This window comes from Copadichromis virginalis, linkage group LG19, assembly GCF_057382275.1.
Source record: "Copadichromis virginalis isolate Kocher_CV1m ecotype Utaka linkage group LG19, C_Virginalis_male_GT1.1, whole genome shotgun sequence".
NCBI classification, from domain to species: Eukaryota; Metazoa; Chordata; class Actinopteri; order Cichliformes; family Cichlidae; genus Copadichromis; species Copadichromis virginalis.
Window position 1 is genome coordinate 19,287,134 of NC_140636.1, and position 26,259 is coordinate 19,313,392.

The 26,259-nt window shown below is 40.8% G+C and overlaps 2 protein-coding genes across 2 annotated transcripts; one reads left to right on the forward strand and one right to left on the reverse strand.

The window, feature by feature from the left end:
- Positions 1–570: 570 nt before the first annotated feature.
- Positions 571–12,564, reverse strand: nrde2 (NRDE-2, necessary for RNA interference, domain containing). The gene is made up of 19 exons (XM_085441655.1): positions 12,461–12,564; positions 10,980–11,085; positions 10,614–10,796; positions 10,374–10,514; positions 8,934–9,208; positions 7,649–7,866; positions 6,568–6,792; positions 6,238–6,427; positions 6,012–6,145; positions 5,536–5,656; positions 5,099–5,271; positions 4,833–5,004; positions 4,527–4,747; positions 3,970–4,438; positions 2,661–3,052; positions 2,397–2,536; positions 1,783–1,924; positions 1,385–1,456; positions 571–967 (listed from the first exon to the last, which is right to left on the reverse strand). Exons 1-19 carry the CDS (start codon positions 12,519–12,521, stop codon positions 842–844), a joined length of 3,561 nt encoding a protein of 1,186 aa, XP_085297781.1. The 5' UTR covers positions 12,522–12,564; the 3' UTR covers positions 571–841.
- A 1,815-nt stretch (positions 12,565–14,379) lies between these two features.
- Positions 14,380–19,699, forward strand: LOC146685944 (tubulin beta-4B chain). The gene is made up of 7 exons (XM_085440882.1): positions 14,380–14,643; positions 14,803–14,911; positions 16,995–17,105; positions 17,378–17,622; positions 17,704–18,026; positions 18,109–18,453; positions 18,535–19,699. The coding sequence occupies exons 1-7, from the start codon at positions 14,587–14,589 to the stop codon at positions 18,680–18,682; spliced, it is 1,338 nt and encodes a 445-aa protein (XP_085297008.1). The 5' UTR covers positions 14,380–14,586; the 3' UTR covers positions 18,683–19,699.
- Positions 19,700–26,259: the final 6,560 nt, after the last annotated feature.

Consider the following 26,259-nt stretch of genomic DNA (forward strand, 5'->3'; position numbering starts at 1 on the left):
ACTTGGGATGGCCCATATGGGTTTAATGTGAAGAACCCAAGTAGGCCCCATACAAAAAGCCCAGTTTGAGCCCATGCCCACATGGTACCCATCCAGCCCGAGCAAAAACCAGGTGGGGCCCATATATACATGTTGGCTGGGTAATTGAGTTAAGATACTGTACAAGTTCAAAGGAGAATACATAAAAAGAGAGATGTCTTCCTAAACATTTGGACTTGTAAATCAATGAGAAACTGATCCAGTGAGCTCTCACGTGTTCGGCTGCGGTCATGTCGGCCGCACTTTGAATTTTGTTGCTCTTTTTCTCTCCATAATACGGTTACTCGGAAACACAGCAGAGTTCGTCTTTTTTTTATCCTGCAAGTTTGTTCCCATTTACTCCGCAGTGCAGTAGATGTTTGTTAACAAAGAAAATAAAATATAATCCTTACTTGATTTATTATGATTAAAAAAAAAATATTAAAAACTCTTTAAGAGGTGGCAACATGGTAATATGCTGAGTGGCAGCGTTTTCCTTTCTTACTTCCACAGAGTTTTTCTTAATAAGTTGGAATGTAACAACTTCCGGTATAAATTTTACATGTTTTATTAAGGCATGTCACATAGATCAATCTTGTATTTATTGACAATATCAAGTAAAAGAAATACAGTTTTAGTGGTTTGTTGTGGCAATTAAAGCATTTTGTGTCACTTTATACAAAAAAACCAAACAAACAAAACCCAGCTCTTTTCTCAAATTACTGCAGCTATATATGTGTCGAGTTTGCCTTTGTGCTTGTCCTTTTCTTCCCATCAAATTTGACAATTTGAACACACACTTGAATTAAGATTGTGTGTGTGCTCAGTCTTCCAGCAGTATGTCCAATTCTTCTAAAGGCAGTCGCACTCGCAGTTCTTTCTCTGTCAACAGGTCTACAAACTCCTGCAGGTGATCGGGGAACAGCTGCGCTGCGTCCATATACAAACCCTGATCTCTCACACACACACACACACACACACACACACACACACACACACACACACACACACACACACACACACACACACACACACACACACAGAGAAAGAAAAGGAGGGAGAATTTTATGTACTAGCAACATACATACAGCACTGATGTTGATTTAGTTTGCAATGATGACTACATGACACAACAACAGGGCGATAAGTTTAGTTTGGTAATAATATGCTGAGCAAGGCAGCATATTGATCAAGTGGCAACATCTTTAATGAAATCATATAACAAATAGTGTTGCCTACTGTGTGGCTAATTGTACTAACTTAGTTTCACTCGTACAACAACACCTGACGACTCTGCAGGGACTCAGCACAGAACTACAAATCAAGCTTTGGGAAATATCACTTTCACAGTATATGTGTGCCTCACCTTACACCAGGGGATATTCTGTAAGGCCTTGTAGAAGATTCCTGTGGCTTTATCCACTTTTCCTTCACACACCTACAAATTCACACGTACACACGTTACACGCACAATATAAGCATGGATGATATTGGTGTATCCACATGCACAGAAGCACTTCTACACTTTTGTTTCCATGTTTAATATTTTTTTAAAAAGAGGACATTTTAGTCCTTATTCCTAAAATGCACATAATAATATTCCTAAAATGTTTTTTTTTTTCCTTTTTAAAAACGACACTAAAGCTTTCAGATACAAAATTTATTTTTCTCATTCAAGCAGGATCGGGTCTCTACAATCTTCCTAAAACTTTTAGTGCTCCAGGGCAGAACAGCATCAATGTGAGTTTGTATGACTGGTCTCACCAGGAAGTAGATGTACATTCTCCAAAGTAAAGGACAATGAGCCCCAGTTTCTGTTGCTATGGCGTTTTCAAACAGTCCACGGATGCGGTTGCTGAGGCCATTCTCCGGCAGGATGGATAAGGGATCATCATGTAAACACGATCTATAAATACCGCAGACATGTACAGTTTAATGTGCAGTAAGTGCTAATTATCAGTTGATAATGTGCAAACTGTTTCTGTTTCTATAAAAGCTGCATTAAGTAAAACTAAAAGCGAGACTGCAAATCACTTAAATCTGCATTTAAACAACATTAAACACTGAAACTTTTTGAGATGCTCTTTTTTCATCATGCTACTTATGAATCGCTTTTGTGTTGTGATGTTCCATCAGATGGATTTATTAACGTTTTTGAGCATTAAACAACTTTTATACTCTTTGTTGTCCTTCACTGGACTTTTTTGAAACGAGCAATTTAAATGTAGTTTTTGTAAATACTTTTGAAATCATCACCTTCTGTTTTTATTTGTAGTTTACATGGCATTTTGCTTTTTTGGACACAAGGATGTAAATGATATGTGAACTTTAATGTGATCCTGCTGTCTGATGTTTGTGATCATCTTTTGTCGTTTTACCTCTGAGCTGCATCTACCAGCTGCTTCCTTTGCTGTTCAGCAACAATGGCAAAGAGACGCGGCACCACGCTGCTGCAGTTTCTGGTTACAGAGTGAAAAAACCGGCGTGCACGGCCAGCGGTATGGTAACGGTTCTCCACCTGAAGCACACATCACATGGAAATGTCAGTCAGGCCAAAATAAACAAATAAGGTTAGGGCTCAAAAGGCTTTGGGAAACATATCTAGAGAAGAATGGGGGAAAATGTGCTTTTATTAGCCTGACCTGTACATAAATGCTCCACAGAGGGACGCTGGTGGTCCAGACTGGGAGGGCCGATGTCAGCGTTTGCCTCAGTGTCACCAGAGGAAACACAGCGACGGTGTTGTGGTACTTGAGCAGTGCCGCCTGCTGCCAGGCCAACGCCTCACACTCAGCAGCTACTCTGCTGACACAGGGCCTGTTTGAGTCAGTGTCAGCTCTTGCGAGCTTACCCTCCTTGCTGCTGTTCAGCTGCTGTTCAGCTGTTAACGTGCGGTGTAGTTCCTCCATCTTCTCTCTAACCTGGGTGTAGACTGCGTTGGCTGCTTGCACGCTCACCGTGAGGTACTGGAAAAGAGCGTAGCAGCCAACCAGACCTCTCAACCTCAGCTTCTCTGCCATCAGGTCGTCTTGGACTGGAGAAGACAGGATAAGACAAAAAGCTCAAGCACAAAAAGAGAAGGGGCTCATTTTTAACTACTCTTACATTTTCAACAAGATATATTAGTTTGGAAGATGGTTTCCACCAGAAAAGCTTGGTTCAGGTGTATCCAATAGGTAACAAGAGAGTTCACATACAGCAAAAAGCATGACCCAGTCAAGCACAACGCTCTCAGCTTTTAGGACAAGAGCAAGCTAAATGAATGAGTGAAAAAATATTTTGGTTAACTGATATGAAATAAATTAAAAAAAAAAAACCCTGGATGTTTGTTTTCTGGATATTTTTTCTGGAAATAAAAATATCCAGAAAATCTCTGATCTAGTCAAATCTGTAAACAACCAGGCGGAGGAAGCTTTGTCTCAGATATTTAAGACTTCAATGTCCAATGGAATCAATGCATTTATAGCACATCGCTTTGTCCCTGACTACTGGTTGCTACAGGCTCTGGCTGCCTATGTAACCCTCTAATGTATTTACCATCCTTTCAAATTTAAAACAATTGTATCCTCCACTCTCATTGGCAGCTCCGATGTTGAGAAAAAGTTCAACTCGGGAGCCATTTCACATTTGTTGCTTTAACTCGCTGAACGCCATTATCTTTGGTTGCTACGTTGCTTCCTGTGTTTGTCATGTTTCATTTTATTATTATTATACTGTTCTGCCCTTCTTAAGTAATGATAAATCGTCTAATAAATATGCCAAGCACTTACTAAATTAAGCAAAATGAAACACAAAAAAAATAAAGTGGAGTAAACTAAAAAGAGAAAAAATTAAAGAGAAAATACAAAATTACTACTACTCTGATTGTGCAGTGAGTGCGGATTTGTAGTAAAAATGTTCACGGCAGGTCTCTGAGAAGTTAAACAGTTGGAAACGGGTCAGAAAACAAACCTTTACTGTTTTGGTCCAGTGCTGATAAACTGGCAGCCAGAGTCTGGTCGTACGATTTTCTGGCTTTCAGGATGGAAACCGTGGAGAGGGAGGATGAAGTGGACGATGCAGAGGTTCCTTCTGCTAGCCGGGTCAGTACAGACACAGCCGGGGATGCTGTTACATCAGCCGGTTGACCCCCTCGCTCTTTCGCTCCATCCTCCAACTCCAGCTGGGACCACAGCAGGCAGAGATCACACAGAGCGAGACTGCTCAGCCCTTTGGTTCCCCCAAGCGCTGTTGCAGTGGAGAACACTTTGCGGGCCTCATCCAGGTTGCCCAGTAGCCATTCCAGGTGGCCGTACTCCCGCCACAACACTAATGATGAGCGATTGTCTGGTTCTTTGAGCAGCCGCTTGGCAACTCGCTTGCTGCTCTTCCCCTGAGAACGAAGGCGCTTTTTATTTCCGCCGTGCAAGCAGCGCATGACCTGACGCAAACACCAAGAACCAGAAGAGTGTAAGGGTTAGTTTGACCTCACTTTGAGTTTGAATGTAGTCAAATGAACCAACTCCTACCTTGAGTTTCTCGTACTGGATCCAGCTGAGTGACAGGAAGGCTCGGTGGTGGGGCGGAAGCACAGGCTGAAGCATATTGAACAAGTTCGTGAGGAACTTCTCACCCTGTTTCCCAAGCCCCACCCACTTCCGTGTTCCTTGGAGAGTGGTCATGTGACCGACAGAGTTAATGCCACCATCAGCTAAATCATAGGAGGTCAGAGGACGCTGGGGAGCATTACCTAGGATGGAAAAAGTTGCTTTTTTTAAGACTCCTCTCACCTCAGTGAGATTTGAAAAAATTAAAGCTTGTTTAGACTGTTTTACCTTGAGTGAGCAGAGAAAGGTTCTCCAGCAGCAAGCCAGGCTGACCTGGGGAAACCGAGAGCACTGAGTCCACAGGCAAACCCAAAAAGCTCAAGAAACGGAGAAGCAGGCGGAGATGGAGCTCTGGCGAAGACAAACAAATCAGTGACGGGCCAATGTCATCAAACAACACCTGGAATTAGAGATAGAGGTCAGCAGAGAGGTCAACCTACATGGTAAAGTTCAACAAAAAGAATATTTTGTCTTAAAACAATCAAACACATCACCTGTCTGTCAGGATCCTCACAGTCCTCCTCTGACTGGCCCTTGGCTTTGTCGGGTCTCCAGGGCAACCAGTCTGTGGCTTCACGAGATGACTCCACATCCAGCCAGATGGTACCTCTGGGCTGGGTCCTGTCCTTCACCTCCTCTTCATCCTCTTCCTCTTCTTCCTCCTCTTCTGTGGAAACAAAAAGAAAGATTAGATTAATTACATCCCCATAAAGAGAGCTTGGATCACACAAACTGCAATAACTCTTCACAGACAGAATTTGTAGGTGCAGTCATATAGCAGAGTTTCATCTTCTTTGGTCTCAGAGAGAGAGGGAGGTCTGGGGATCTCTGCTTAAACTGTTGGCTCATGAGCCAAACCCAGATAGACAGTATAAAATTGATGGATAAATGAAATGGCACGTGCACTGTAAAGTGTGTGTGTTTTACCTACCTGCAGTGGGTTGTAGCCAACCTCCTCGCTCTTGTTGGAGCATCCAGGCTTTCCAGCCTCTGGCGTCCAGCTCCCCGATCCTTGCTTCGCCGCTGTCCCAGAACGGCTCAAAGAAGTCAACCTGTGGACACAGAGGCAGAAATGTAACTACACGAGGTTAGAATTTATTTTTTTTATTATTTAAATGACCAGCCAAGGCCACTTCACTGATCATCACATTCAACTCTGAGCAACAAATACAGTGGCTTGCAAAAGTATTCGGCCCCCTTTTACTTTCTGCCCACGTGTACACCACTTTGTGTTGGCCTTTCACGTGGAATTCCAATAAAATTGATTCATGTTTGTGGCTGTAATGTGACAAAATGTGGAAAAGTTCAAGGGGGCCGAATACTTTTGCAAGCCACTGTATAACTCCTGAAATGTCACACAAGTCCTCTAAGAGTAGATTACAACATTAAAACTCAGCGAGAACATACCTGCTGCTTAGTGGACAGCTCTCGCACGCTGTCAGGCTTGAAGAAAGTAAAGTCGATCATTGCCTGAAACATGGCAGTCGACTTCTCCGAATGACCACACTGACGCAGAAAGTGACACTGCTGCATGAAGATATCTGGGCAGAAAGTAAAAGGATGTGGGATTTGTAGTCATACAAAGCAAGCAGGACTGAATAATGAATGAATCTCATGATGAAATGTCTGTTACCCAACATATCCTCCTCTATTCCTGGCAGAGCCGGGTGAGACACCATGCTGCCGTCTCGGACAGCACTGAGCGTGCTCAGACACTTGCCGTACGCAGCGTTGACCTTGGACACGGTGAAGCTGCTGAAATAGCTCTGGGTGAAGAGCAGATACTCCCTCCACAGGGGGGTGCTGTTTGGGTGGAGAAACACCTGAAACACAACAAATAAAGAGCAACTTTGTTACTTGTATGTGACATTTATTTTTTTGATAGAAGCAGTAAGATTCCGACACTCTTGAGGGTTTCCTCTGCATTTTAGGGACTTGTTGTGACCTTCATACATAGACATACCAGTTTCTTCCACTCTTTAGCCAGAGCAGAGGGCTCCCAGAGCTCCTGGCAGATGCGGAGTCTCTCGAGTTGCAGAGCTATGCAGAGGGGGTTGGTGGCCACGGCGCGCTCTGCAATGCTTAGCTTTTTCTCCAGCACTGCCCTGTAGGAAGACTTGCGGCGCTCAGCAGCATCACTGCCCTGCTGCTCCTCCTCGCCTTTGAACACAGCTGCACTCGCCTCATCCTAGAGGATGAAGTAGGCGATGAAGTACCCAAACCTTATCTGATAAGCCAAAGAGCATGTTGGAGGAAACTCCGTGCTTCTTGCTTTTCTGTGACTGATTGAGGGCTTTATGCACACAAGAAGACTTTGTGAAACTTGCAATGAAAATGAAATGAAAGCATATCAATTAACTAATTATGTCTGTCCCCTGTTGTGTTGATTTCCTATTGCGGCTAGTAGTGACACTGAGTTAGACTCCTGGTTTGACTTATGTGTATGATTTAACCAGCGTAAGCCTTTACCAGCACATCTCTAAAACTTTAGAAGCATTTTGAACAGTTGCTGCAGGCAATTTAGATGAATGAGCCTCTGAGGAGTTCATCAAATCTACTTCTGAATTACCTAAATGGTTCTTCAGTGGATGAACGTTATTCAAGTAAATCAACCCTCTTGTACTTTCATTGCTGTTTTGGTAATAATAAAGAACGTCAAACACTAAATATTCAATCTTTGTGAGAGTGTTTTGGAGCACCAGTGTGAGGAGTGCAGTTTCAGAGATGCAGAAGGAGCCCACGCTGCAGGATTTCCTCTCGGTACAGTGAGTGATCACTTGCCTCAGAGAAACATTCCTCCTGAAAGTTCACTGGCACTTTCAGAGTCCAGGATAGGAGTAGAGGGAAGGTTCAGATGTCAGACAATAAAATGCTGTCAGTCAGAAAAAAAACATTTCCACTGTCTTGATGCATTTGATTACTGCTTCTTGTGATGTTCTCATGAGAGGTGAGCACACATCAGGAGTCCGTAAACTTTTGTTAAAAGAAAGCACGTTCTGAAGCCCTGACATTCCTGCAGCAGTATTATAAAGCAGCGTGTGTACCTGATATCGTATGAACTCTATCCACAGCTGTGTGTCTGCTGGCTGCTCTCTCAGCCGCCTGTTGTAATCTTCGGTCCTGCCACCCAAAAGTGCAGTGCCCTCCTCTGTGTGAGCGTCCTCCTTTTGCTGGTCTTGCTGTCCTTTCCCCTGCAGCCAGAGGGCCGTCGAGGAGTCATACACACCGAGGGGATTCACCGATGACGTCTGCCCTATGTGAGCTAAAAAGATAAATACATTTTTAAAAATCAGTTACATTTTAAGGAATAAATGGAATAAATGTGGCACAGTGATGTTACATCTTTTTAAGCTTAGCACATTTTATACCAGCCCGTTTATACAGATGTCCCCTAAACACGTCACAAGTTTTGAAAAGAAGAAAGCTATAACAATACACTCGCTGAATATGTGAGCTTGTTTTATCATACCAGCATGACAAACAAAGGCAATTACTGGCTTTTAACACACTTTGACCAAAACATTTTGGTTTTAACAGCCTTAGTTGTTGTTTTAGTTGTTTTTATTGAGTTATTTTATTTATTTTTTTCTATATTTTACTGCATCATTATTTTACATTTTATTTGTTTTAGTGGCATTTTACATTCTTAAGCATTTTGTGCAGCATGGACTGTTTGGAAATGGGCTATAGAAAGAAACTTGACCTACTGGTTTTAGTTCATCAGAGTCTCAAAGCTACATAAAATTGAGACCATTTAATGTTTCCACACCCATTAAAGGTCTGTTTGGGGGTTAAAGGATGAGTGTTAAGCGTTTTTTTGTTTTTTGGATGATTTAACTTGGGGGTAAGAAGATTGGGACATGGATGTGCATGCAGATAAAGATCCTAACAAAGCCACACAAAAAAACCCAAAAGCATAACTGTGTGACTACTAATACATATTCTAACAGAGAAAATTATTTTAGCCAAAAATATGAGAACTGACAACAGCCAAACAACCTCAAACTCACTGAGATCTCACTCACTCAGATCTCCAAAGTTTGAGGGAGATGAGATAAACAGAAAAGTCAAAGAAATGTCAAACAGACTCATAATTTTCTCAAATTAGTGGTGCCAAGGCCCGTAAAAAATGTGAAGGTCTAATCTTGTTTTCTTTCCTTGAGACAATCATCAAACGCTGCTGACATTTTCTGGATTAATCTGCTTCTTCTTGGTCACTTGCGCAAGTCTAAATGAGACTTTCAGTTCAAAAAGGATCAGCACTATAATGGCACATTAAGCATGAAGTGGCTGAATTCTTTCTTTGCCACACCCAGCTAGACCCCGTACCTTTCTCCCCTTCTTTATTGTCTGCCTCATCATCACACAGAGGGAGGAAGATTGCAGAACTGGTGCCATCGCTACCATCAAAACTCGCTGGTAATGCAGGAAGAGCAGGCGCTGCCTTCAGCAGCTGTCGACTGACTGTAGAGTAGTATCTGTCCGCTGCCTTCTTCCCGTCGCCGCCTTTCTTCTTCTTCTTATTAGTCACCTCTGAGTCCTCCCAGCTGACCCCCTGCTTGTGAAAGTCCAAACCCAGAGCCGAGCTGCCTTTCCTTCTATACCTGGAACACAAAAATAGTGCAGCTCATCTCAGATTGTAGCTTTTATTCTGTACTCAACTATACAGTCCATGTAACTTTATAATTTGGTTCAAAATAAAACCTTCAGCCAGTCATTTATAAGTAAAAAACAAACAAACGGATGAATCCCAGGTTTTGGGAGCATGGTTTAACTACAGACATTACAGTCTCAGCTCTCCTTAAACTGTATGAGGATTCCTAAAAGACACATCTGATGGACAGAGGAGAAAGGAGAGAGGAGGCTTATAGGAAGAGCACAAGTGTATCCTTTGCAGAAGTGTTTTTACCTTCAGAGTATAAAAAAAGGCATCTCACATGGCTGGAAAATACAAACCACGCCTTGAACAAAACTCTTTAAACAACTCATCCTTTTTATTCTTACACTGCTTCATTTATTGAAAGTGATCAAACTTTTTCCCCTTTTTCTTTGTGAGATTAAAAAAATAAAGTATAATGTCCTGTCATATTGCACCATGTTGGGAAACTATTCAAACACAGTCTTAAATGTGAGCATGGCTACACCTGAGATCAATTTAAGTTAAGTTTAAAGAGTTAAGCTTTTAAAGACCAACGTGGGAAAAATCAGAAGGTGCCAGGGATATTTCAGTCCACTTAAATCCTGGAATAAATGTGACACCGTGATGTTACATCCTTTTAAGCTTAGCACATTTTTTACCAGCCCGTTGATACAGACGTCCCTTAAACACGTCACAAGTTTTGAAAAGAAGAAAGCTATGACAATAAACTCGCCGAATATGTGTGCTTGTTTTTATCATACAAGCATTACAAACAAAGGCAATTACTGGCTTTTAACACACTTTTACCGAAACATTTTGGTTTTAACAGCATTAGTTGTTGTTTTGGTTGTTTTTATTCAGTTATATTGTTTGTTTATTTATTTGTTTTTTTCTATATTTTACTGCATCATTATTTTGAATTGTATTTGTTTTAGTGGGATTTTACATTGTTGAGCACTTTGTGCAGCATGGACTGTTTGGAAATGTAGACACAGTTGGGCTATAACGACACTGTTTATGATGTAATTGTGTCAAATGTTTGCATAAACGTCACTTTCTTTGTGTCTCTTCTTGTGTGCAAGTCTTTTCTGTGAAGGGCTAAAAAGAAAAAAGAGTCATGTGTCTTTTACCTGGCTACGTCTCCTCTGTACAGAGACTTGTAAGTCCAGTTGGCGGGGTCTGCTTTTCGGTCCACACAAAACAGCTGCTCTGTGGGCAACTGGAGGTCATCCAACCAAGAGAAATGGCTCGCTAACTGAGGAGCCTCCTGCCTGTTTCCCACAAACATAATTACAGAACAGAAGCGAGGTTATACTCAGTGTATAAAATTACAAGTGTATGCCTCAGTGATGTTAAAGATGTTTGTGTACCTTTTGGCTTCTTGCTCCTTTTTGAGATCACTCGGGTAGATGGTTTCAGAGTCAGATGCGCTGCTGTGCGAATACCTCCCACTCTTTTTTTTGTGCTTTTTCTTCTGTTTCTTCTTCCTTTTCTTCTTTCTGGGTGCCACACCATCCTCTCTGTCCTCTTCAGAGCTGACATCTCTGCTGACACTGGGAGTCAATGAGGAAGAGAGGAAGAGTTTGATTTGGCAGATTTTTAGAGCTGGATGCTCTTCCTGACATAACCCAAAGGAGGTTTGTGTCTCCTTCTGCGACTGAACTGGGCAGCGATGAATTTCTAAGGAAGAACCAACACATTTCACAGTTCAGTGATCAGAGTTGTGATTCTTTTACCTTGGTTCCTTCTTGTTTTGCTCCTCGCTGGTCTTCTCTAGAAATCGACCGTGAAGAGAGAGCGCATCTCCTGTCTGAAAACTCTTATTCTTCAGCCAATCAAACTCTGAAAATGAGAGCAGACAAGACATAATTACAAGATAATCAGGAGGACTTAGAAATCATGAACAATGCAATCTGTCTATCCCAAGTAGTGATACTGCACTGTGCGAAGGTTTTGGACCACAACACGTCTAACAGACATAACATGGCATTTTTGCGCCAACAACACGATTCTTCCCTAAGGGGCATTAGCTGAAAATATGGCATATCTCTGGATGTTGTGCAGGGAAAACTGAGGGCAAAACTGAGGAAACTGGACGAATGGAGAACAAAAGTAACAGGCCTAAAAAAAACTATCTGCAGATGAACTGCATTTTGCCCAGCAGTATTGAAGATCTTGTCAAAGCTGATGAAATTATGAACACAGAAGTACCATCAGATTCTCACCCACCATGTAATACAATCTGAAAAATGTATGACTGGCAACAGCTTTCTTTTTAAGCACGACAATCATCCCAAACTTACTGTGAATGCAGTTAAACTACAACTGGGTAGAAAAACACACAATGAAACACTATGAGTCATGGATTGGCTGCCCCAGAGCCAAGACCTCAATTATTGAAACAGTGTGGGGTCATCTAAACGTGGCCAACATTAAAAGAAGAGCTTTGAATGTCCTTCAAGAGGCCTGTAAAACTATTCCTAAAGGGTACTTAAAGAAATTACAAGAAAGCTACCTCAGAGACATGTTTTCTAAATGTGAACAAACTGAGTTTTTACCATATATACTGTACCTCCATGTATTTTCCCACATATTTCAAGAAATCACTCAGTCTATTTTCCATTTTTAAAGCAGAGAAATATCAAAAACCAAGGGTGGCTCAAGACTTTTATACAGTATTATAATTTTTTTTGAAATACCAACTCTGAAAATATTCATAGTAGTAAGTCAAAATTTCGTCCTCATTCATTTTTTATTCATTAAATAAAAAAAGTGAAATGAGACAAAAAAAAAAAAAATCCTCTAGAGAGGGGAGGGAGGGAGGCACTAAATGATTATTCATTAAATGAACCCCGAAGCTTCAATACGTCAATAAAACGTTAGTGTAATGACACGAGCAGGATGGGTAAAGAGTATCTAAAGATACTGACAAGTCGTTTAGATTATAAAGACGTAAAATCGTCGCTGTTTTAGCTAAAAGATAGCGAGTTTCTTGGACTTCCAAGAGGAACACGTATCGTGAAATGAGAGATAAAGCTAAAAGAGGTTAAGATGTTTTGTGTCATTCAGTTCCAGCGACGAGCGGCTGATCTGACATTGAATATCAGGTCGTTGTTTCGGTCAGATTTTAGTTTTCGGCAGACTGTCAGTCTAACAGAGCGTCCAGGTGACTGCTAACTGACATTAAAAACCGTGTATTACAGGAAGCCGGGATCACCTGTGGAAGAATCTCTAACTTTGTTGCTCGCCTCTTCTGCAAACGCTGGAAACAGCGCCATGATGCTGCGTCACTTAGAAACAGGGCGCAGGGATATGACGTCACAACGGCGTTTGGGCTCGCCAAAGTAAAACATAATGCTGTTTGGGGATTTTTCAAACGTTAAAAAATTAAAATCCCATTTCTGTTGAAGCGTATTATACTCACTTAATTTTTTTTGTCTTGTGTAAACATATAATACATTTGGAAATAAGAAGGAAAAACTTCGGATTTTATTTTAATGTATTATTTTCTCATTTAAAACGTTAAAAGAGCCCCTGTTGGCCTGAAAGCTCGAATTCATGACTGCGTTGGCAGCTTTGGCTATTAGTTCACAAATATAATCTCTCCTGCCCACGTGTACTTAATATAAAATAATCCAGTGGAAAATAATACTATTCAAACTGTACAGCACTGGCACAGATGGTTGGCAAGGGAGAGTTGATTTTTTCACTTCCTGTTACTAAATAATGTGGTAAATTATGGCTTCTCTGGCACTTCACTGAAATTGTTGCAAAGCTATTTGACAAATCATAGGCAGACTATCAATGATAAGGCATTTAACATGTGGAGTACCTAGCTGTTTGGGGAAATTATTATTTTCAGGTCGTTTTTATGAGCTTTCATTTGTTTTAAAAATTGGCTCAGATTCTTTTGTATACTGATGACTCACCAGTATATGGATCTGAAACCTCAACTGATCAATTAAGCTTATTAATGCTTAATGAGTGACTGAACGCTGTAAAAGATGCGTTTATAATATTCCTACTAAAAAAAGAGGAGGCAAAACTGTTATTATTATTAGTGTATTCGTTGCTTTTAAAATAAAATACGTATATTGATAATACTGTAAGTAAAATAGGTAAAGGTCTGTCAGTGATTAGAAGAAGTGTACAATTAATGACACCAGAGTTTATAAAGGAGGTTCTAAATGCATTAGTGTGATTATTGCTATGTAATCCGTTCCAGTGCTTCAGCAAAAGAAATTTTAAAAAATGAAATAGGTTGGCACTTTTTACAGTTTATATTGCACATCCGATAACTAAAGAAACATATTTGTTAAAATCGTATTAGCAAAATCAGTATGAACTTGGCTAAAAATTGTTTGGATAGTGAAGACAGCTGACAGGCAGTCTGTAAAAAAAATATTTGCCCCTTTCCAGATTTTTAAGTTACCAGTTTTTTTTCTTTTATTTTTTGCATATTTGTCACATTTAAATGTTTCAAATGCTTATCCTATTTTTAATATTAGAAAAAGCTAAAACTCAGTAAATACAAAATGCAGTTTTTAAATGATCAGTTTCACTGACTCGTCTGAAACTGAGTGAAAAAAGAGCCAATGTCCAAATAAAATTTCCTCCAGAAAGCCTGGAAATGTAATGCTCAAGATGACTTTTAGAAACACACAAATGCCTGGCTCCTTGGAAGCAAAGTATAAAAAAATGAGGGATGACTCAACACCTTTCCACAGTACTGTCAAAAATAAAATTAGAAATGCTCCCACATCGTCATAAAACCTGGTATTTAAATTTGAATTACTTCCGATTGAATGACTGAATGCACATCGCACTGTAATTTTATATGTAAGCCAGAAGTTAGAAAGTGCTCTCGCTGACTCTAAAATATAACGACTATGTCACATGGTAACTACAAACGATCGCCTCGTTTGGCGTTAAGATTCAGTCTCCATATTAGGTTTCATGTCGTGAGCTCGTGTATCGGGTAGAAAATGAAGTTGATTCTGAAAAGTCTTTCCTGGGTTTGTTATTCAAACCTGAGTGACGCGCACGCAGAGCTTTTGCGCGTCTCCAAGAGACGCGTTGTGTGCTGAATGTGTGCGCCGTTCTCTCCGTGTTACCGAGGTAACGGACCTCCTGGGATCGCTATCCAATCAAAACCCGAAAGCAAGGTGTTTGGGCCAATCCGATTCCCAGTCTGTTTTGTTTGACACTTAGTTCCTCCAATTGCCTTCTCGGTGTCTCTATAGCTGGCAACGCTCCTACCTTCTCAGGTTAGTCCGTTGTTGGTTGAACGCTGGATCAGTGTCTACGCTTGGCTGTTCCGAAGTTTTTCATTTCGACCAAAAAATGAGGGAAATAGTTCATCTGCAGGCCGGCCAGTGCGGCAACCAGATCGGCGCGAAGGTGAGAGTGATAGTGGTTTTAAAGTTGAGTTTGAGTGTTTGAAGTTCGAGTACGCGGGCCACTAAATTAAATTAGCGCCAGAGCTAATCATAGCGCTGCTGAGTTTGACTGAGCCGACTGATTTAATCGTTTTATTCCGTCCCTGTGTGTGTGTTCTAGTTCTGGGAGGTTATAAGTGACGAACATGGCATCGATCCCACCGGGACTTACCACGGAGACAGCGACCTACAGCTGGAGCGAATCAACGTGTACTACAACGAGGCTACAGGTTAACTTCACACTGCACAGTCTGATCTAATTTCTGGGTGAGCTGAGGTAATTCAATAGCCAGCAGAAACCTGGTTAATACAGCCACCGTCCAGTAGGGGGGGCATTAATCAACCCCCCTTTCAGAGTCAGGGGGCTTTTTCTTGGCTCTCCTTCCTGGTTACCGTCACTCAGTTTCCAAGACAAAACAACAAAAACAAACCCTTGCCTAGCAATGGTGCCCACAAATTAGACTGTTCCCGCTTTAAGTCACACTTCGGACTGGGATAATATTATCACTAAGTTAAAGAGGCAAAGCATTGAGTATGTTCATGCAGTTTATGACAAAGTAAAGTTTTTATAGTTAAGTACAGTAAGTATGTGTATACTAGTTTCTGCAGTGGGTTTGCTCATGTCATAGTCTGGGTCATTCTACGGTGACGTCTGTCTCTGCCCCACCCCCGGCCTTTGCAGAAACATTTTAGGGTTACAGTTTGTTTCTGTGTTTAAAATAAACATGTTATTTAAACAGTTCCTGAGCTATCAGTTTGGCAGTGTTCGTTTTTAATCTGTCATAGAGTGGCCCAAGCACCACAGTCAGCTATAGCGGCTAAGCGCTGTGATTTCACATAGTTCAGAAGTGAATGAATGAATGAATAAATAAATAAGTTATACAATAGACACAATACACACATAGAAATGTAAGATATGTAGAACAAATATAAAATGTATAAAGAAAGTAATGATCCTATGAAGTTGCCTCACCGGTGTTACTGTGGAAAAACGGCCTATTATGAGTTCACTTCCTATTACTAATTTCCTTAAGCTCTGTAAAGAATTCATCATACCACCTCCCAATTTTGTGAGCACAATATGACAACGTGGATTTTATGAAAGGGACTATTAAAAACAGCCATTACTTACTCAGTAACACCAGTGGCTCCTATGTTCAGAGGAACTTTTTGCATAAACTATTTGTATTTTATGCAAATGCTAAGTTTTTTTTATCATAATGAATCCTCTTTTTGTCTGGTATGGCTTAACTGAGTAGCATGATGATTAATACGTCACTGGTGTTACCGTATGGGGTTTATTATTTCTGTCACATCAAACTGATATGATAATAATTTCACATCAATTGAATTTTGTTACAAGTAAGAGTTAAGATATAAAGGATTACGTCACTTCTCATTTTTAATTGTTCTTCAAATTATTTTTATTGTTATAGCAAATAAACAATTCCACGAATGGACAAATATTGGGTCACATTTTAACAAACAAAACTGATAATAATAATAATAATAATGACAATACTAAGAGATAATCCCCAGATCCATTATTATTGACATTCTTCTGTCTGAAGAGAATTGGGACCAAGTATTTAATTAAAGCGTTTTAAAGCAGTCCAAAGAAATGTTCACATACCTTCAGAAAACCTGGAAAATTGAAACCGCTTTTACCAAAGTTGCTCCTTTGGCAAACACCACTTACAAAAGAATTCAAGTAGATGTAGATAAAATATATATTTTTTAAATCAACAAACTGTCTTTTGATTTTTTTTTAAATTCATAAATGAGCAAGTTCTATAATGTGGTTTAGGGTTAAATATTTTAAAATAAATCAATTTTAAGATCTTGCGCTATCTCAACATCAGACATTTCTGTAGAAGGACCCCTCTGTTTCTTTTTACTTTTTTCTTTTTTTATAAAGATTACACCAAAAGAAGCGTTTTCTGGGTTGAAGATTTGAGAAATTTAGATGGTTACTGGTAATTAAACATATCTGTCTTGATTTGAAAAAACAAATTAACAAATTGAAACTGAACATGTTTTGGTTTTTGTTAGTTTTTCTAAATCATAATATCTTCTGGTTGTTTTTGGTGTGATTTTCACCTCTTGTTAAAGTTTTTTTTCCTCTGTAGTTACCTGTGATAATTTGGGCTTTTTTAGTTTTTGTATTTATTTGCACTTCGCGTAGTTTGCTGATAGAGCTCGGAGGATTATTAAGGATTTATAACTGATATTAAACAGGTGCCCTATCCCTAAACTAATTATATAATCTTGAAGTTAAAAGTGTGGCTTTTTTTGGTCATCTGTCTTCACCAGGTGGGAAGTATGTCCCTCGTGCGGTCCTGGTGGACTTGGAGCCGGGCACAATGGACTCTGTGAGGTCCGGCCCCTTCGGTCAGGTGTTCAGACCTGACAACTTTGTCTTTGGTGAGCCTTTGAAAGCTGAACATTCATTCATTCATCATCCTGGCTTTAGAAAAGTAAAATGGAAAGTATTTTGACCAAAGGAAAAAAAAAATCTGTGTTTGTTTGTTTTAATTTGTCTGTATGTACTTATTTGTTTGTTCAAAAAAAACCAGTGGAATAGTACGTTTTCAAGTGATGTTTCATGTTTGGCTGCTCACTGTAAGTAAATTGTGTTTTAAATATGGAAATGGAGTCAGTGGTGTCAGATGCCTATATTTGCTTGTGACACACAGGTCAGAGCGGGGCAGGGAACAACTGGGCTAAAGGCCACTACACTGAGGGGGCGGAGCTGGTGGACTCAGTCCTGGATGTGGTGAGGAAGGAGGCAGAGAGCTGCGACTGCCTCCAGGGCTTCCAACTCACGCACTCCCTGGGCGGAGGTACGGGCTCCGGCATGGGCACGCTGCTCATCAGCAAGATCCGCGAGGAATACCCGGATCGCATCATGAACACTTTCAGCGTGGTTCCCTCCCCCAAGGTCCGTATTCGACATCCACATCATTCCAGATTAACTGTGTGGGGCCCTGCCCGCCCTTAATGGCGCCTTCTCCTTCTTCAGGTGTCCGACACGGTGGTGGAACCATACAACGCCACCCTCTCCGTCCACCAGCTGGTGGAGAACACGGACGAGACTTACTGCATCGATAACGAGGCCCTGTACGACATCTGCTTCCGCACGCTGAAGCTCACAACGCCCACCTACGGCGACCTTAACCATCTCGTCTCGGCCACGATGAGCGGCGTTACCACCTGCCTCCGCTTTCCAGGCCAGCTCAACGCAGACCTGAGAAAACTGGCCGTGAACATGGTGCCGTTTCCCAGGCTGCACTTCTTCATGCCGGGCTTCGCACCCCTGACCAGCCGTGGCAGCCAGCAGTACAGGTTAGAGCAGCCGGATGCTGTTAGCAATGCCTATTTCGAGTTTGAATTATATCTCAACTAAAATATCTGTTCATTTTCCTAGGGCGTTGACCGTTCCCGAGCTAACCCAGCAGATGTTCGACGCCAAGAACATGATGGCAGCATGCGACCCACGCCACGGGCGCTATCTCACAGTTGCTGCCATTTTCCGAGGCCGCATGTCCATGAAGGAGGTGGACGAGCAGATGCTGAACGTGCAGAACAAGAACAGCAGCTACTTCGTGGAGTGGATCCCCAACAACGTCAAGACGGCCGTCTGCGACATCCCGCCGCGCGGCCTCAAGATGGCTGCCACATTCATTGGCAACAGCACGGCCATCCAGGAGCTGTTCAAGCGCATCTCTGAGCAGTTCACCGCCATGTTCCGCCGCAAGGCCTTCCTTCACTGGTGAGAGACACCCCGGTCCGTTTGTAGCCTGAGTGCATGCCCTCATGCGACGTGTTAATCACCTCACCGCTTCTGTTTCAGGTACACGGGCGAGGGCATGGACGAGATGGAGTTCACGGAGGCCGAGAGCAACATGAACGACCTGGTGTCCGAGTACCAGCAGTACCAGGAGGCCACGGCCGAGGAGGAGGGAGAGTTCGAGGAGGAGGGTGAAGAGGACATGGCCTAAAAATCAGCACGGCTCTTCTTTTTCTCCCTTTTCTTCTTTCTATGCAACAGTTTCAGGTCAATGCGGTTCAGACGTCAAGAAGTTAAACAACTTTTTTCTTTTCTTTTCTTTTTTTTAAGAACAAAAGTTGTTATATATCACCAAGTTATTTAGAGCGTACAGGTGGTCTCCATGCTTTTATGTGTTACATGTTTGCTTTTGTTCCCCATCTTTAAATATGAATGTTTTCAGCCTGTTCTTTCTTTTCTGGTTAGTATCACCTCATCATTGCACTGTTTCTAAATGGATGGTGTTATTAAAGGGAGCCTGACGCTTATTACAGGAGGTGTGATCAAAAAAACTCCATTAAAAAAAAGATGTAGCAGTAAATAGAACACTAAATAGAACACTAAGCCCACTAAGCCCCGGGCGCCTGCTTAGTGGGCTGCCCACTGCTTCACTGAGTGAATGGGTCAAATGCAGAGAAAAACAAGTAATTTCCCCATGGGGATCAATAAAGTATCCATTATTATTATTATTATTATTATTATTAAATGTCCTGTTTGTGTAGATCACTTACCCTTTGCACTGTTTGATGTCACCACAGATTTTGAACATGACCCAGCTCCAGCTTTAACATGTACTAATGAGAGAATGTAACACTGACTAATTCATGGCACTTTCTTGCGATTTTTAACACTTAACGTTTAATGTAGAATATAATTATTTTATTTTATTTTTAAGTGAAATTAAATATTTAAGATTTATTCTAAATGAAAGAAAACACTGAGAGCGTCAGGAACTCATCACTCCCACCTAACTTTGTGTGCTTGTTCTGATTTTGTAGAAGAATTTAAATAAAGTTTGTCTTTTTTTTTTTTTTTTTGTAGAGGGGTTCAGTACAGCCATGATATTTTTACATTATCATGAGCCATCTTTCTGCTCATATCCCTTCTATCCTAGCGTGTGACATCCAAAACTTCCTCAATCTGAAATTGCGAATTCCCTGTTGGGGTTAATAAAGTTTGGTGCTACATATGGTGGATTACTTCTACTTTTGTCTTTTTGTCTACTTAAAAACAAATGAGTCAGACGTGCTCTTGGCATGATGAGTGCAGGTGTTTGTGCAGTAGTACAGTGGGGGTAAAGATGAGCCATATTTGAGTTCACTTTTAGCAAAGAAAACATTTAATATTCCGATTTTTTTTTATACACACATGGGTGCTGACTAAATTCCCCTTTTTTAAAAGGAAAAAGCTAAGTTAAATTTAAGGTCCAATGTGAAATATGTGTGTATTTGATTCTGACCTCTCTAATTACTGGTGGCTCGTTTTAAATCATAGAACTAAAAACAATGGATATATTTTACAGATAGATATATTTATGATTTAGCATTACCTTTCCCTAATTTTTAACAAATTTCATCATTTTCACAGAATGCTGGATAATTGTAGTTAAATGTTTATATCTGAATCACTGGTTAGCCTGATGTGGCCAAGTCTGCTCATCTCCTGCTGTCAAACTTAAGGGGTGGAGTGAGGAACAAAATGCAGACGGGGGAACAAAGTGGATGTAATTAAGAGGAGATGATAGCAGCAGTGAATGAGGAAAGAAGCAGAGAGCTTGGACATAACCAGAGAATGCAATGAGTTGAAAGCTCTCTATGTAACATCTTACTTAGCCTTTCCAAGGCAGAAACACCTTCCCGTCTGCTGTGCTCTGGGAGTTGGACACTCACACACATCCTGAGCTGCTATGTCAAGGCCCTTGGGGACGGTTGCTATGGGTCGCTCCCCAGCTGTGACAATAAACAGGCTCTGCTGTCCCCTTAGGAAACACGTAACATTTGTCAAAGTGGGAGAGCAACTGAAACTGCTGCAGGTCTACTTTTCATCATGAACACTGGCAGGTAATGGTAGACTTGAGCCAGGGACTTCAAAACAGATTTCTTTTGAAGCATTTCTGTCAGCAATCTGGGAAGATTGTACCGAGCAGGCGTTTCAAGAGGAAGCTGGCCAAGTACCAGGGGCTTCTGGAAGATCGCAGGAGACAGAACAACTAGAAAACCCACAGATCAAAACACCTGGTGCAGCAGGTGTAACTTAAATGAGACATTTCATCCTGTCTGTGTAAATGTGGTCAGAAGTTTATATCATGGGTGTTGAACAACTGCAGATTTTTGCATCATCAGTTCAACCAACTGTACATAATTTGATGTTATCCCTGCCATGAACTGGAAACTGCTGGAACTCCTGCATCTCTGTCCACAGAGAAGCGAGTTTAAAATCTCCATTGATGGAGAGGATGCTGGAGAAAGGTTTTATGATCAGGCGAGACAAACAGAGAGCTTTTTGGCCACTGTGCCAAGTGATATCTTTGGAGGCGTAAGTGAGGCTTTCAAATCTAAGAACACTGTGAACTGTCAGGCATGGTGGTGGTAGCATCATGCCAGTGGTACTGGTACATTACACAATAGGTATGGAATAATGAAGGAGGATTACCTTGTAATTCTTCTGTTTCACTTTAAATCAACAGCTAGAAATAAAATCTTGTTTTACATCATGTATGTTTTATAACATGTATGCTGCACAATCATTACAGAAATCTATAAAATCCCCAAAATAACACGACATTCACGCTCATGACAAGTGGATGTAAACTTCAGACCACAGCTTTATATATGTCAGTCAGTTTTGGTGCAAAAGATTTCCCTGCAACATTCAGAGGTCTTTTTTTGTTCTAAACTACGGCTTGACCCATGTTTTTAGGTGCATACTCAGATATTTTACATCAGGGGGAATTTTGCATTTGGCGATAACCTCTGGTTCAGATCTGTTCATGCAAAATAAAAGCTGCTTATGTGAAATTTGTTTCCTCGTCCTGTCCGGACATGCCACAGATTTGATCTTTATCCACCTTCATCAGTATAATGGCTACTTTCCTTTAACCTTTGTCCAGCTGCACAGCCACACAGCTAACAATAGCATGTTTTTGTGCGTGTTTGAATAAAGCTCAGTGCAAACACTCATCCATGTCGGTATTTGACTTCATCTCTCAGTCTGCTTAACCTGCTATAATTATTATGGCCAGAATAATGCACCATTGTGAAAAGTTTACAGGAAATTTTGCAGTGTGTCGGGTAAATTAGAGTAAATATAATGAAAGACTGAAGAGAACAAGACAAAATTCAGATTTGCAAACTGTTTCGTTTGAAAACTGGGGAAATCTAACTGCATTTGATCATGAGAAGATTTTACATCTAACTAATTCAAAGGGATTTATCAGAAGCCATCGGAGAGAACAAGAACCTGCCGATTGCAGATGAAGGGAAATAATCCACCATTTCTCGCTTTTCCTCTCCAAAAAATGAAATGTACACGCATGCAGAAGTTGCAGTAACAGCAGAGGGAGATATTTTATTTCAACCAACATGAAAATAATCATGAGAAAGTTTTTAAACAGACATTATTAACACATTTACATGTATATACATATTAGCCCCCGAGCTAAATCGATTCTAAAGATTAAGGATCCTGGTATGTACTTCATACTTTTCTTGCTCACTACCGACTTTGTGGATTTAAATACATTATCCTGAATATTTAAATGACAGATAACAAACAAATGTCATTATGATTGGACACTTCCTGGTCCCGTTTCTTTCCTTTACATGGAACTAAAAAAAAGAAAATCAGCAGCATGCACATCATTTACAAAGTTCTCAGCTCTCAGTCCACAAACTGCTCCCCTTTTTTCCTCTGGTGTGCCTGTAGTTTCTGCTTTTTATTCATATATACACAGGAATGATCATGAATGCTTTCAAACCTATATAAGATGATATAAAGATAAGTTAGAGCATTGTTTTTGAAGTCAAAGTAAAGCTGACTGTTTGTTATCTAATGCACTGAGTTTATTTGATCTTTTTTCCTCTCGTCTGTTTTTTTTAAATCCAGTTTTGGGATTTATCAGCCGTTAAGGTGTCTGCCTCCTCTTGAATAACAGGAATGCCTGTTTTCCAGAAGTCATGAAACCGCGACTCCATTATGCAGCTGACCCATGACACAAGGATTTAGTAAACATTAATCGACCTTCTGTGCCTTACCTTATTTCCTGCCGTGTGTATACCAAACAAACTTGAAACAGCAGTTTCACATACAGACACTACTAGTCGTGCCTGTTTTGTTTTTCCATATAAACCACACTGATAAGCCACATATGTACGCTCACCACTCACTTTCTAGTACTTGCTTGGACACCGTTTTGCCAGGGCCACCTTAATTATTCGTGGCATAGATTCAACAACGTGCTTTTTGGTCCATGTTGGCACAACAGTGTCACACAGTTGCTGCAGACTTGTCAGCTGCTCGTCCATGATGGGAATCTCCTGTTCCACCACATTCCAAAGTTTCTCTATTAGATTGAGATCTGGTGACTGCGGATGAAATTTGAGTACAGTGAACTCATTGTCATGTTGAATGAACCAGTTTGAGAGGAGTTGAGCTTGAGTTTTCCCACCGGGTGCAGCCATCAGAAGATGTGTACACTGTGGTCATAAAGGGACGGTCATGTTCAGCAGCAATACTCGGGTAGGGTGTGGCGTTTGAATGATGCTCAGCTGATACACAGCGTGCCAAGAAAATAGCATTACACCAGGCAGGATGGATCCATGCTTTCATGTTGTTCACATTAAACTCTGACCCTACTGTCTGAATCCGTCCATCCATCCATCCAGCAGAAATCAAGACCCATCAGCTCCAGTAACATTTTTCTAATTTCCTAGAGTCCAATTTTGGTGAGGCCATGTGAAGTCTCACCTCAGCTTATATTTCTTAGCTGACAAGAGCACTGTAGCGTGGTCTTCTGCTGCTGTAGCTCATCTGCTTCAAGGTTGACGTGTTTTGTGCATCAGAGATTCTTCTGCATACTTAAGTTGAGTCGAGTTACTCCTCTGACCTCTGGCATCAACAAGAGATTTTCACCCAGAGAACCGCTTCTCACTGGGTATTTTCTCTTATACAGACCATAAAACCATGGAGACTGTAGAGCCAACACGTCCCAGCAGATCAGCTGTTTCTAAAATACTTAAATAAAAATAAAAATACTTGCATCCACCTGGGACCAACACCCAAGTCACATGTCCAAAGTCACTTAAAGAAATAAGAATAAGAAAGAAATGTGATGAAATATGATGGATTTTGTTTTATTTGTTGTCATTTTTTTTAAATACTTAATGGCAGTTCAGCATTTTGTGCATGACATAAAACATCACACCATCTTTGGGCCTCTTCTCACTGAAAAATCATGAAGAAATAAAAAGAAATAAAAAAGGAGGTTTCAGACAGCAGCTGTAATATTGAGACAGTAATATTTCATTTACACCAGCAATGGTGACAGTTATGCTCTGTGTGTGTTAATTCACCATCAGTAAACACTGTAAGTGCTGGAAAATGTCAGCGAGTGGCTAGTTTACACCGCAACATCCATCCATCCATTAACAAAAACAATATGAGTAACAACGAAGGCTGTACGAATGCAACTGCTCCCCGACGTCCACAACGAGAACGAACAAATTCATATTTTCATTAGGTCAACAGAGCAACACACCCCAGTTTATCCCAGAGGTTTTCCCTAAGTTCCTGCTCAAACAGCAGAACTGTGAACTGCTCATGAAAGGAAGAAGCAAAATACAATCAAAACAATTGGGTTTAGGCCTAATAACGTCCAGCATGTGGGGACACGCCTGGGTGTGGCAACAAAGATAAAACAACCACAGAGTTCATTCCTCATCAAAAGTCTCTCACAGAAAACCGGAATGACTCCAAACAAAGAAAAGCACACATAGAGTTTAAAATACAGAAAACCTCTGGTTTAGGAGTTAGTAAGAGTATTGTTTTTATACTTTTGATTTGTCTGCTGCTCTTCTAAAATCTGCCAACTCCTTAAGTTGGGAACCAGCTGGTGGGAGTGAAAAACAAGAAGGACAGAGGGGATAAAGTGGAGAGGAAAGAAAGGAGACAAGGGAAAGTCAGCCTTGGGGTTTGAGAATTTAGCCGATTGTATACTCGTAGTGAGCCGTTCACTACAAGAAGGAGACAGAAAATATCAACGGATTCTCCTACAGCACGGAAAATGGAAAGTTCATAGCAGTGAAATAAGGCCACATGGGACATATATATGAATAAATAAAGAAATGGGGGAACTATATCATATCTGATAATTCATTAAAAAAAGAAGAAAAGATGAGAGGCACTGTGCATTTTTTGCTGTTAACAGAAGGATTACACTGATCAATATTAAAGGGGACCTATTGTGCTCTTATAGGGTTTTACAGTAGCGGGTTATTATTTTAACGATGGCCAGTCTGTGTGTGCAAGATTACGAACCCAGTGAGAACAGAAAGCTCTGACACAAGCTTCTGGCTGTGAAAACAGAAACTCCGCCCACTTTCTCTTTACAAGGAGCTGCCAATGAGAAGATAGCTGGGCTAAAGGGGGAGGAGCTACTTGAGCAAGAGATGGCTTATTTCAACCTGATATCACAGTCCACCATTTCTCGCTTTTCCTCTCCAAAAAATGAAATGTACACGCATGCAGAAGTTGCAGTAACAGCAGAGGGAGATATTTTATTTCAACCAACATGAAAATAATCATGAGAAAGTTTTTAAACAGACATTATTAACACATTTACATGTATATACATATTAGCCCCCGAGCTAAATCGATTCTAAAGATTAAGGATCCTGGTATGTACTTCATACTTTTCTTGCTCACTACCGACTTTGTGGATTTAAATACATTATCTCCCCCTGCTGGTAATGCAACTTCTGCAGGTGTGTCCATTTCACATTTTGGAGAGGCAAAGCGAGAAATGATCAAGGTGGTCCAGTGTCTCTATTACATGTTTTGCTTTGAAACTGGGTTGCTTACTTTGAACCACGAATCATGCAAAGCTATTTTAGTAAAGGAGCAGAATAGGTTCACTTTAAAGTTTTAATCAGATCTCAACCATTAAGAGTCATCCACATCCAAAGTGATGGGTATGATGCGGGATTTACACTCGACATGTAATGCAGTTTAACGGATTAAAATACAAGGTGTGAGTAGAAGGTCTGTCCATAAAATATATTAAAAAAACCACACCTGACATTTGGCCCATCTGCCCTTCAAAGTTTGAATTTTGGCTTTTCTTGGATCTCTCCCTGGAAGTCCCGTTACTAGCTTTGGGAGACCTCGAAACTTTTGTGTCAAAATGAGTTGTTGAGGAGAGCTCGGTGTTCAGGTACAGCCAATTTTCAGCTGAAAAATGAACGCATCAGGTCAGGAGCAAGTTGGACTTTTTAAGGCAGAGATATTCACTGTGAACTGCGAATAGTTCACACAGCCGCTGTAGACTTGTGGCGGTGTTTGCAATGGGCCTAAATTTCATTTATTTTCTCTAAATTTTGCTATTTTTAGTATAGCACATTTAGTACATTTCACAATTTCTTCTGGAAATTTTTCCATTTTTGGGACATTAGGGGCTGAAATAATGCATAAAATTAAATTTTAATCCTAATAATCACCTTTCTGTGAGTATTTGGGATGTCAAGGTAACACCTC

Bases quoted from the DNA above. Each gene is read 5' to 3' on its own strand.
- nrde2 (XM_085441655.1), bottom strand. From the start codon at position 12,521: ATGGCGCTGTTTCCAGCGTTTGCAGAAGAGGCGAGCAACAAAGTTAGA. The intron at 2,537-2,660 runs GTCAGGCTAATA...TGTGTGCTTCAG, and splicing joins TGTGGAGCATTTATGTACAG to GTGGAGAACCGTTACCATAC. The intron at 1,925-2,396 runs GTAAAACGACAA...CGGTATTTATAG, and splicing joins CTGGTAGATGCAGCTCAGAG to ATCGTGTTTACATGATGATC.
- LOC146685944 (XM_085440882.1), top strand. From the start codon at position 14,587: ATGAGGGAAATAGTTCATCTGCAGGCCGGCCAGTGCGGCAACCAGATC. The intron at 14,644-14,802 runs GTGAGAGTGATA...TGTGTGTTCTAG, and splicing joins GCAACCAGATCGGCGCGAAG to TTCTGGGAGGTTATAAGTGA. The intron at 17,623-17,703 runs GTCCGTATTCGA...CTCCTTCTTCAG, and splicing joins GCGTGGTTCCCTCCCCCAAG to GTGTCCGACACGGTGGTGGA.